The sequence below is a fragment of the Hylobates moloch genome, unplaced genomic scaffold, assembly GCF_009828535.3.
Source record: "Hylobates moloch isolate HMO894 unplaced genomic scaffold, HMol_V3 SCAFFOLD_9, whole genome shotgun sequence".
Lineage (NCBI taxonomy): Eukaryota > Metazoa > Chordata > Mammalia > Primates > Hylobatidae > Hylobates > Hylobates moloch.
Window position 1 is genome coordinate 11,399,428 of NW_026652284.1, and position 12,425 is coordinate 11,411,852.

Genomic DNA, 12,425 nt, shown 5'->3' on the forward strand with positions numbered 1-12,425 from the left:
ACGCCTGTAATCCCAGCTAGTGGGGAGACTGAGGTGGGAGAAATGCCTGAGGCGGAGGTTGTGGTGAGCCAAGATGGTGCCACTGCGCTCCAGTCTGGGCAACAGAGCGAGAGCGAGACTCCGTCTCAAAAAAAAAAAAAAAAAAAGGAAATGGAATTTATAATTCCTGCCCTCAGAGAATGGAAGTGGAATTTACAGTTCCTCCCCTTAGGGAGTCCAGAGATTGTGGAGGAGGAAACAATCCGACCCAGTACAAGGCAGCTAGCGACTGAGGCCCCAAGGCACGCCACATCCCAGACAGGGCCCTGTCTACACCCTGAGGCCGAGTCGGCGTGTGGCCCCACAGTCCACGGTCAGACCCGCGGGGGACTAGGCTACTCAGAGGGCAGTGTCGGCAGGAGAGCTCCCTTTGGCCATCCTCACAGGAGACTGATAAACCAGTCAGTTCGATATCAGAGTACTGATTTGCCTCTTGAGGTTATTTGTGGCAATAAATTGAGGTGGTTCTACCACGGTTATAGAGCATCACCATCCCATAGAATTACAATTTGAGCCACAAATACAAGCTGCTTATGTAATTTTAAATTTTCTAGTAGCCACATTTTTAAAAGTAAAAAGAAACAGGTGCAATTAATCTTAGTAATGTATTTAACCCAAATGATCCAAAATATTATCACTTCAATATGTAATCAGCATATAAATATTAATGACCTAATAGCACTGCACTGTGCAGGTACCTGCAACCCAGCATTTTGGGAAGCCGAGGCAGGAGAAGATTGCTTGACTCCAGGAGTCCAGGAGTTCAGGAGACTAGCCTGGGTAACAAAGTGAAATGCTTCCCCATGTCTACAAAAAATAAATATTAGGCATGGCTGCAGCATCTGTTGTCAGCTACTTGGGAGGCTGAGTGAGGTGGGAGGATTGCTTGAGCCCAGGAGTTCGAGGCTGCAGTGAGCCGTGATTGCACTACCGCACTCCAGCCTGAGTGACAGAGTGAGACTCTGGCTCAAAATAGATTTTTTTTTCTTTTTTGAGACGGAGTCTCTGTTGCGCTGGCTGTAGTGCAGTGGCAAGATCTCGGCTCACTGGAACCTCCGCCCCCCGTGTTCAAGCGATTCTCCTGCATATTCCTCCGGAGTGCACCATCACACCTGGCTAATTTTTGTATTTTTAGTACAGACGGGGTTTCACCATGTTGGCCAGGCTGGTCTTGAATTCCCGACCTCAAGCGATCCACCCGCCTCGCCCTCCCCAAATGCTGGAATTACAGGCGTGAGCCACCGCGCCCGGTCGATATTTTTTTTTTCCTGAAAATTGAGATAGTTTAACAGTCTTTTTTGTCCTAAGTCTCATAGCGCATCTGCGTTTGCACTGGCTCAGGACTCAGAGCCACACGTGGCTAGTGGCTACTGTTCTGGCGCGCTCAGGCTTGGAGCCTTCCCTGCGGAGGCCAAGTCCTGCAAGGGACCTGTTTGCTGCGGTTTCCTAGTGTCTGGCTCATCACTGGGGCCCGGTGATCTGGGTAACCATGTGAGCTTGGGTAACCTCCCCTCTCCGTCTCTTGGGACTGCTGTGGACATTAAACACAGCGGTGGATGTTAGAGACGCAGTTCAGTCACTGGCATTGATTCGCCGTTGTTGCTGCTGTTCTTTCCTCAAAGGCGACTGAAGGGCAGCAGGCCCATGCTCGCTTCTGTCTGCCTGATGAGTCACTTCACCCTAGGCCTGGCCCTCTAGAGAGCACTCCTCTAAGATTACAGAATGCAAATCTGGATTCCAGAGCTGGCAGAGGCCCCAGGGTCAGGCTCTAGGACAACCGGCGAAAGAGCGGGAACCTCTACTCCACGCCCTTGTTTTTTCGCCCCTTGACAGCTTGAGGTTCCGCCCCACTCTGCCCCACCCCCCAGCTCTGGCCGACGCCCACCGGAACTACAGCCCCCATGGTGCAGCGGGATTCCGAGCCTCTGCGTCGTCGGCTTGGGACGCGCCGGCGGAGGAGTGGCGCGCTGAGGCGCTGCTCGAAGCGCCGAGTCGCGGGGCCGCAGAGGCGTAAGGAGTAGGCGGGGCGAGCTGGGCTCAGGGTCCACCAGCTCACCCGGGTCGAGGGGCAATCTGAGGCGACTGGTGACGCGCTTGTCCACTTCCCTCCTCCCGCCTCCCCCGGGGTGGCGCTCGCTGGTGACGTAGTGAGTGTGATGGCCGCCGCGAGGCCGGGACGGTGAAGGTGAGAGGGCGAGCAAGCCGGGGTGGCGGGGACTGGCCCGGCCCGGCCCGGCGAGTCTTGAGCAGCTCGGCGTGGGCCGTTGGGATTCTGGGGCCACGGGGGTCTGGGATGCAGTCAAGCGGGGGTCCCCACTCCCCGGCCTCGCCGCCGGGCCCTCTCCGGCCCTGAGAGGAGGGGGCCGGCCGCTGGACCTGGGACTGGTAGGTGGAGTCCCCTGTAGCTTCTCATCGCCCCCGCCTTTCCACCCTTCACGGCCACGTTCTACCCCTGCCCCTTCTCTGTTGTTCATCCAGTCTTCATTTTGCCAGCATTTATTCAGCACCTGATAGGTGTCCACGTTCACCGCGGGAGCGCCCTGCCATCCCCACTTTGGGCAGTTACTGCCCTCTCGTTCAACCCTGTTTACTTGTATGACTTCTCACCGGACTGTAAGGCCCTGGAGGGCAGGACTGTTTCTTATACATTCCTAACCTGGCGCCTGACACACACACAGAAGGCACACAGAAAATGTTGAATAAATAGCTGTTAAGACACACGAAGGCAGAACTGCCCGTTACCCCCTCTCGTAATCCTTCATTGCCCTCTTTCTTTAAATTCTCAATCATTTCTCTCTCTTCTACCCAGAAAAGGGCTCTGGTTATCCGCCTCTGGTGTCCCAAGGTTTGGGGCTTGGGGGAGGAAGGCAGCTCAATGTAGTTAAAAAAGGAAGGAGGCCGGTCGCAGTGGATCACACCTGTAATCTCAGCACTTTGGGAGGCCGGGGGGGGGGGGGGGGGCAGATCACCTGAGGTCAGGAGTTCGAGACCAGCCTGACCAACATGGTGAAACCCCATCTGTGCTAAAAACAAAAATTAGCCGGGCTTGCTGGCACACGCCTGTAATCCCAGCTACTCAGGAGCCTGAGGCAGGAGAATCGCTTGAACCCTGGAGGCGGAGGTTGAGCCGAGATCGCGCTGCTGCACTCCAGGAGCTTTGGAGTCAAAGGGAGCTAGTATTTAAGATCCCAGCTTAGACAATTGACTAACAGTCTATAAATCTTCAAGTATTCCAGCCCTCTGCCCCGTAGAATAGAGAATTAAGTGAGATACTTTACAGTAGCTGAACACATTGGCTTTCAGTCAGTTCTTCTGTTCCTCAATAGCTGTTCCACAGTCCTCAAGCCCAGCTTTGTTCCTAGTTTTGCTCTGTCCTCTTCTCCCCTCTCTGGATGTACCTTTCCCAGGGCTCCTGCAGGGACCTCCATGGTGCCTCAAACCCGCACATGGCGGAACACGTGTTTGTGCACAGCCAGGGTTGGTCCCACACCTCTGCGTTTTTTTCCCCAGGGCACTTCCTCACATGCCAGCGCAACTCCCCAGTACCTCAATGAGTAAGCTTCCCTCAGGGATGAGTTTGTTTGGCTTGAAACCTGATTAGACATGTTTTGTACACCAGTGTTTTTTTTTTTTGTTGTTTTTTGTTGTTTGTTTTTTGGACACCTGATCCATCTCCCTTCTCTTTTCTAGTAAGTCAGGACTGGTGGAGCTAACACAGTCAATCAATAGCCAACCTCAACCTGAGACAGGACAGAGGACTCAGAATCTTTTTGTCTTTTGGACTCCAGCCATGTCCATGATGCCTACCCTGTGAAGATCTCTCACCATCCAAAAAAGTAAGTAGTAGCTGTGACTTCTGGCACCCTGGATTTGAGTTGAGTGGACAGGGGTGTGCTCTCCTCGACCTCTGGTGGCAAGTCTCTTGGATGGCATCCTCTTTGTATAGAGCCACAGCTTTCTACCTTGTGTTGAAAAACTGCTGTATCTCTTTACTTCTGTGAAGGATTCCGCTGGTTGCTTAGAGAGCCTGTTTAAAAGTTGACAGTTCAGGAAGTGGCTGGGATCTCTTGGGCTCCCTAAAGAATTAGTCTCTATCTCCCTCATTTGGTCTTCTCTGCTGTGCTGGCTTTTTCCCATCTCGGCCCAGCACAGGTTGGCTCCTTATCACTGCTCTTCTAAGATTCTGCTCTGTCCCCTTTACCCTGTATACTCTTTTTGTTTCGATTTCTCAGCTTCTCCTCTTTTCCAGTTGTGCCAGCAGACGATCCGTGGATCCATTTTATTTTCCCTGCTAGGAGTTGCTGTACATAACACTGGGTAAGGAGGTGGTGTGGATTCAGGGACTGTGCTTGGGATCCAAACACACCTTGCAGTGAATTTTGCTACTGCTCTCTCTGCACCCAAAATAACTAATACTCCTCAACTAATAGCCTAGGTTGAGGCAAAGCTTTTGACCCCCTTGGAGGGGTAATAGCAGTTTCCATTTAGAACTGGGTTCATTTCTGGTCTTAGGTTAATATTTATTAATACTGTGCCCCTGGCACTTTTTGGGGGTAGGGGTGGGAGAGTACCAGAAAGAATGGGCCTTTCCCTAAAGCGTGATCCTTGGGATTTTAAAAGCTATTATACAGAAGGGTTTTTTCATTGAATATATTTGTGAAATGCTGAATTCAACACAGTTAAACTAGTGTCTTTAGAACAAGCCTTCCTTCCCAAACTCTTTGCTGTGCTCACGTGCTCCACTGAGGGGAATGGTAGCATATGGTGTGTTTTTTTTTTTTTTTTTTTTTTTTTGAGACAGAGTCTTGCTCTGTCGCCCAGGCTGGAGTGCAGTGGCGTGATCTTGGCTCACTGCAAGCTCCACCTCCCTGGTTCATGCCATCCTCCTGCCTCAGCCTCCCGAGTAGCTGGGACTACAGGCGCACGCTGCCACGCCTGGCTAATTTTTTGTAGTTTTAGTAGAGATAGGGTTTCACCGTGTTAGCCAGGATGGTCTCGATCTCCTGACCTCGTAATCCGCCTGCCTCGGCCTCCCAAAGTGCTGGGATTACAGGCATGAGCCACCGCGCCTGGCCTAGCATATGGTGTTTTACAAACTGATTCTACTATTGAACCTTCTTTACATGGGATATTGGGTGCAAGTCGAGTTCTGTGGACCACGCTTTGGGAAGTGCTGCCAGAAACTATCCAAAACAGTAATCTCCAGAGCACTTACGAGGCAGTCACAGCTTGAAGTGTGACGCTTAATGTGTCACTGATGTTGGAGCTGGGCTCTCAGGCTATGCTTGCGGGATGGTCCCCATGTGCCTGTGGCGAGGTCTGTGGTGAAGCAGAGATTATCAAGGCTTTCCAGAGGAGCAGCAGGAACCCAGCTGCCTGGCATCACCCTGGAGGAGTAGGGAGTCAGCAGTCAAAGCCTTAAGATAATTGGGGAACACAGGATGTGACAAAAACCAGAAGTCTGTGATGTTGTTTGTTCTCTCTGAGGCATCAGAGGAGGCTTCATGGAGCGGGTGACACTTGCGTTGGGTCTAGAAGGACAGTAGGAGTATGCCAAATGGGTGGAAAAGGAAGGAGGATTCCAGGCAGAAAGCAGCTCATGCAACACAAATGTGGAATCTCAGCTTGCAAGTTAGCAGAGCCAGATAAATCAGGCAGAGTTTGGAGGGGTTGACAGTAGGTTTTACGCCAGGGGTTTGGAGGCAGCTGCAGGCTGGGTATTGGTGAGAGCAGGGAAGCTCCTGGACCGACTGAGCTCCCAGCAGACCTTGTAAACTGGAGCTCCCAAGCTTCTACTGGTGTACACGCTGTTGAGTCTTGCAGTTAGTGAGCACTAATGCATTTGGTTTTATATCTCCTGGGCTTGCAAACATTGACCAGAACTTAAAAGCACCTGCTTCTGATGGCGGGGGAACTTGCTTCCTGCAGCAAGTCACTTCTGGCGTGGGGTATCACTGATCCTTCCCCAGCTGACCTGTTTATTTGATCTCCGTGGTAGCGGGTAAGAGAGTGGTGTGTGTGGGGTGAGTTGGCAGAGTTGCCTCTGCCCTCCCTGAAGGCTGGGTGTTCATGGAGAGAGTCTTGTGATCTTGCTGGTAGAGTTTGTTGTTATTGTTTTATAACATGTAAAGCTGCCTTTAGCTCTTACTGTATGTGAAGCATGTTGCTTGCATCATCAACTTTAGTCTTCTCACAGTTTAGATGGTATTGTGGTATTAGGATATTGGTTTTCATCCACGGATCCAGTCTCATAACTCCTATCCATAGCCCTTGTTATGGTTTTTTGTTATAACCTTAGGTATGTTAGGCCTCAGGGGCAGGCCTCTGACCTTCTCCTACTCTCCTTCCACCCTAATCTTTCCCCACCTTTCTGATTGTGGGCCTTAAAACCCTCCCCTGAGAGGGTTGGACCCTGTATCCTGGGGGAAGGAATGCTGATGTCATGAAGCTTCCATAAAAATGCAAGAGGACAGAGTTCAGGGAGCTTGCAGATAGCTGAACACGTGGAAATTCCTGGAGAGAGGCGTGCTCAGGGAGGGCACAGAAACTACATGCCTCTTCCCCCATACCTCGCCCTAAGCATCTCCTTATCTGTATCCTTTGCGATATCCCTCATAATAACCTGGTAAACGTCTAAGTAAGTGTTTCCCTGGGCTAGGTAAGCTGCTCCATCAAATTAATCGAACTCAAAGAGGGGGTCATGGGAACCCCAGCCTGAAGCCAGTCGGTGAGAAGTTGTGGAGGCCCAGACTTGCGACTGGTATGTTTGAGGGGTGGTGGTGGAGAGGCAGGGCAGTCCTGGGGACTGAGCCCTCAACCTGTGGGATCTGACACTCTCTCCGGGTAGACAGCGTGGGAACTGAATGAGAGGACACCCAGCTGGTGTCTGCTGCTTGGTGTGTGGGGAAGAAACCCCTTCACATTTGGTCACAGAAGTCTCTTGTGTTGATGATTATGGTGTGAGAGTAGAGAAAAAAGACAATTTGAAACAGTTTTTCTCTCCAATAGGTGTCTTGTTTGTTGTGCACATGAAGAAAGCAAGGTTCTGTGATGAAATAACTTGCTTAAGTTTAAGCAGCCCAGAAATATAGTCACAATTTGAACCCAGCTCTGCCTGATTACAAAACCTGTCATAGGTAGTGCTATATCATGCCCCATCACTGATCCCTTCTCTTTTTTTTTTTTAAGAGAGAGACTCTCGCTCTGTCGCCCAGGCTGGAGTACAGTGGCAAGATCTTGGTTCACTGCAACTTCCATCTCCCAGGTTCAAGTAATTCTCCTGCCTTGGCCTCTGGAGTAGCTGGGACTACGGGCATGCATCACCACACCCAGCTAATTTTTTGTATTTTTAGTAGAGATGGGGTTTCACCATGTTGGCCAGACTGGTCTTGAACTCCTGACAAAGTGCTGGGATTACAGGCATGAGCCACCGTGCCTGGCCCCTGATCCCTTTTCTTTTCCTTTTGGGTGGCTTTCCTCTTGTGCCTGCCACATCCCCTCTTTCTCGAACAGTCTGATCTGCCAGGCCATGGCAAGCCTGATTGCCTGATTTCAGCGCACTCTCTGTTGCTTTGGAAGAGTGAGAGTAGCATTTTCTTTGCAGTTTCCTTTCTCAGAGCTGTACTGTCTTTAAGCCCTGGACATACGGCTTTCATGCTGAGAAAACATCTCTCATAGCTGTGGCATCATGCTGAGGAGGAATGTAGAAACAGAAGTGGGGTCACTTCCTTCCCTTGTCTCCAGAGGAATCATTAACATTGCACAAGAACTTGTTGGTTTGGGCACACGTGGGTCCCTATCCTGCTTTGGGTCGGTCTATCTTCTGCCCACTCTTTGGGATGGTTAGTCCCTAAAAGTCTGTTTTGGCATTTGGTCTTCATGTACCTCTTCCAGGTGTTCTTTCTGCTTTTCAGGACCTTGTGCAACATACTTTGGCCCCATTTGGAAGTTTCTCATGTGTGCTTGCTTGGGAGCAACATCTCATTTCCCGTCTAGAGAGAGTGAGCTTACTGCTGGGTGGAGAACTGAGGGCCCTAAGATTAGGGTGGCTGGGGAGGCAGTGACAGACCCAGGCACAGTCAGACACGCCCCCTCATCCAGGAGGGCCTTTGCTCTTTGACTTCCTAGGATCGGTGGGCTCTGCTCAAGAAGTAGCTTTCGCCATGGTGGGAACTCTGAGGGACCTGGCAGGGGTCCACTTTTGGGGTCGGAATTCCCAGTCTTACCCTGGGCACTACCTTCTGGTGTGTCTGTGTCTTTTTGACCTTTTTTTTTTTTTGAGATAGAGTCTTGCTCTATTGCTCAGGCTGGAGTGCAATGGCGTGATCTTAGCTCACTGCAACTTCTACCTGCCAGGTTCAAGCAATTCTCATGCCTCAACCTCCCGAGTAGCTGGGATTACAGGTGCCTGCCACCATGCCTGGCTAAATTTTTGTATTTTTAGTAGAGAAGGGGTTTCACCATGTTGGCCAGGCTGGTCTCAAGTGATCCACCCGCCTGGGCCTCCCGAAGTGCAGGGATTATAGGTGTGAGCCACCATGCCCAGCCTCTTTTGACCTTTGACCAAAGATCTCTAGGACTTTGGAGTCAAGTTTCATGACCTTTAAAATGTTATTGTTATATGAAAAGATAAGCTACAAAGATGTGTGGGATTGAGTGAGAGCAAGAGAGACAGTCACACCAAAATAGACTGTGATAATATGGCCGGGCACAGTGGCTCATGCCTGTAATCCCAGGACTTTGGGAGGCTGAGGTAGGCGGGTCACCTGAGGTCAGGAGTTCAAGACCAGCCTGGCCAACATGGCGAAGCCCTGTCTCTACAAAAAATACAAAAATTAGCTGGGTGTGGTGGCACATGCCCATAATCCCAGCTACTCAGGAGGCTGAGTGAGGCAGGAGAATCGCTTGAACCGGGGAGGTGGAGGTTGTAGTGAGCTGAGATTGCACCACTGCACTCCAGCCTGGGTGACAAAAGTGAGACTCTGTCTCAAAAAAAAAAAAAAGACTTAAACAAAATGTTGGGCTGGGTGCGGTCGCTCATGCCTGTAATTCCAGCAGTTTCAGAGGACGAGGTGGGTGGATCATTTGAGGTCAGGAGTTCAAGACCAGCCTGGGCAACATGGTGAAACCCCACCTCTACTGAAAATACAAAAATTAGCCGGGCATGGTGGTGAGTGCCTGTAGTCCCAGCTACTCGGGAGGCTGAGGCAGGAGAATAGCTTGGAACTCGGGAGGTGGAGGTTGCAGTGAGCCGAGATCATGCCACGGCACTCCAGCCTGAGCGATAGAGCAAGACTGTGTCTCAAAAAAAAGAAAAAAAAATGTCGGCTGGGCATGGTGGCTCACGCCTTTAATCTCAGCATTTTGGGAAACCAAAGTGAGAAGATCATTGGAGCCCAAGAGTTTGGGAGCAGCCTGGGCAACATAAGAAGACCCTGTCTCTACAAAAAATTTTAAAAAAATTAGTGGGGCATGGTGGTACACGCCTGTGGTCTCACGTACTCAGGAGGCTGAGGTGGGAGGATTGCTTGGGCCCAAGAGGTTGAGGCTGCAGTGAGCTGTGATTGTGCCACTGCACTCCAGCCCAGGTAACAGCGAGATCTTGTCTCAAAATAATAAATAAGTAAATAGAATGTTAATATTGCTTATCACAAAATGATGGGGTTATGGGTTTTTTTCCCCTTCAGTTTCCAAATTTTCTGTAGCACACCTATGCTACACTAAAATAGACCAATAGTTTTGTGCGTGTGTGTGTGTGTGTGTGTGTGTGTGTGTTTTTCTTTGTTGAGACTGGCTCTTGCTCTGTCACCCAGGCTGGAGTACAGTGGTGCGATCTCGGCTCACTGCATCCTCCGCCTCCCAGGTTCAAGCAATTCTCTGCCTCAGCCTCCCAAGTAGCTGGGATTATAGGCGGCCGCCACCACACTTGGCTAAATTTTTTTGTATTTTTAGTAGAGACGGGGTTTCATCATGTTGGCCAGGCTGGTCTTGAACTCCTGACCTTGTGATCCACCTGCCTCAGCCTCCCAAAGTGCTGGGATTACAGGCATAATCCACCATGCCTGGCTGTTTTTTTGTGTGTTTTGTTTTAAATAGAGACGGGATCCTATGTTGCCTAGGCTGGTCTTGAACTCCTAAGTTCAAGCGATCTGCCTGCCTTGGCCTCTCAAAGTGCTGGGATTACAGGCATGAGCCACTGAACCTGGCCCCTAACCAATAGTGTTTTTATGTGGTCTTGCTCTCTCCCAGGCTAGAGTGCAGTGGACCGATCATAGGTCACTGCAGCCCAAACTCCTGGCTCAAGTGACCCTCCCACCTCAGACTCCCAAGAAGCTAGGACTGCAGATGCATGCCACTGTGTCAGGCTAATTTTATTTTATTTTTTGAGACAAAATCTCGCCCTGTTGCCCAGGCTGGAGTACAATGGCATGATCTCGGTTCATTGCAGCCTCCATCTCTCAGGTTCAATTGATTCTCCTGTCTCAGCCTCCCGAGTAGCTGAGATTACAGGTGTGTGCCATCGGGCCTGGCTAATTATTGTTTTTTCAGTAGAGATGGGGTTTCACCATGTTGGCCAGGCTGGTCTTGAACTCCTGACCTCAGGTGATCCACCTGCCTCGACCTCCCAAAGTTCTGAGATTACAGGGGTGAGCCACCGCGCCCAGCCTAAGACACTGTTCTTATCTCACCATCCTTTGTTCTAGTCCTGGAGGTTGCAGTGACCTGAGATCCCCATATTCTTGATTCTCCCCCAAGCATTCCGCCATCCCCCTAGCAGGATGTCCCGAGGTAGGTGTTGCTGGGTTCACTCACATTGGCTTCTCTTGCAGCGCAATGTCCCTGCTCTTCTCTCGATGCAACTCTATTGTCACAGTCAAGAAAGATAAGAGACACATGGCTGAGGTGAATGCATCCCCACTTAAGCACTTTGTCACTGCCAAGAAGAAGATCAACGGCATTTTTGAGCAGCTGGGGGCCTACATCCAGGAGAGCGCCACCTTCCTTGAAGGTAAGGGCGCACCTGCTCAGCCAGGCCTGCTCTTACGTGTTTAGATATTTAGCTAGTGGGATTTGTGGGTGGGGAAGTATATCTCTGTTCCTAGGGAACTCATAAGCAGATAGCCTCAGAAATGCTCTGCTCTTGAAATCATGTGGAATTGGAGTCTGGGGAGATGAGGCCAGGAAGACAAGGGAACTGCCATTTAGTAATTACTTTAAGAAGTCCACGTTTCGTTTCATTTAATCATGAAAGATAGGTGAATCTTATCCCCATCTACAAGGCAAGCAAATTGAGGTTTGAGAGTTGTCCGATACCTTGTAAGTAATAGATCAGGGCTTTACCCAGGTGTGTCCAACTCCGGAGCCCACGTGTTTTCCTTTGCCTAGTTCTGGCTGCCATTAATACCAGGCACTGTTTGGGTGTCAGTGATCCCTGACCAGGGCGCCGTTTGATATTTTTAGATTGGTGGCAGAACTATAGGAAACTCACGTCACCTATGCCTTTTCTACTAGTTACTAATTTGAGCCCAACCTCTAGTTCCTGTCTATCAGCAGAGAAGGACTGGTTCCCAGGGCCCCACTCATCTGAGTGTCAACTCCAGCGCTGGCTTCCTCAGGCTCCCTCTTTAGAAGGGCACTTTGGTGCCAGGTCCTGAGATTGTCTGTGGAGACCCAGTAACTGAGTCTTATCTGCCCTTGGTTTCCTCACTTGTGAAAGGTGGACTCAGGTGTGAACAGTGGTTTCAGATTCTAGTCTGCAGAACCCTAGAAGTTCAGTGGTGGTGCTTTGGGGGTTGGCCCCTGGCTCAGGGGGCCACCTTCTTTCCATTCTGCTTTCAAATAGAGCAGCTTGGCTTCTCGTTGTTTTACATGCCAGGCTGCTACACGAGGCTCCCTTTGAGGAAAGAGACTGTCCAATTTCATGCCTTCATCTGTGCCCTGCCCTTTGCATGGCACTTGATGCAACAGAAGGTGTTTCCTAAATACTTGTTGAACTAAAAAAAATCTGAATTTTAAAGTAGTATGATTGGTAGCTGAAATAATCCCAACTCATTGCCTATTTATCAGTGGCTATGGTGTGCCAGCCCTGTGCCAGGTGCTGGGCGTGCAGAGATGAGGTAGATCAGGCTGCCCTCTGGGAGCCCAGACTAACCCTCTTGGAAGCTCTGAGTCACCTACTCAGATGATGTTGTGGACAAACACATGGGTAATGCAGGTGTTTATGTGATGCGTGCTTTGATTTCTCTTTGTGTGAAAATATGAGGCCTCCCCTGTTGTTTAAATGGAAGGGAAAGAACTGGAGTGATCCTGAGCTGTGTTGGGTCAGGGAGGGAATCGTTCCTGCCTGGGGACTGTTTCTAACAGGCAGGTAACAAGAGCTTGTCGGC

The 12,425-nt window shown here is 50.4% G+C and overlaps 1 protein-coding gene across 6 annotated transcripts in view; it reads left to right on the forward strand.

Annotated features, from left to right (window-relative positions):
- Window positions 1-1,984: 1,984 nt before the first annotated feature.
- Window positions 1,985-12,425, forward strand: part of MFN2 (mitofusin 2) — a 31,606-nt gene continuing 21,165 nt past the window's right edge. Inside the window, exons 1-5 of one of the 6 annotated variants that reach the window (XM_058443982.1) lie at window positions 1,985-2,224; window positions 3,730-3,875; window positions 4,289-4,367; window positions 5,920-6,040; window positions 10,869-11,047. In XM_058443982.1, coding sequence (XP_058299965.1) covers window positions 10,873-11,047 — 175 coding nt within the window. In that variant the 5' untranslated portion in view covers window positions 1,985-2,224; window positions 3,730-3,875; window positions 4,289-4,367; window positions 5,920-6,040; window positions 10,869-10,872. Of the gene's footprint in view, window positions 2,225-2,250; window positions 2,425-3,074; window positions 3,594-3,729; window positions 3,876-4,288; window positions 4,368-5,919; window positions 6,041-10,868; window positions 11,048-12,425 lie in introns of those variants that run through there. The other 5 variants (XM_032758957.2, XM_032758954.2, XM_032758953.2 and 2 more) reach the window with 5 other exon arrangements.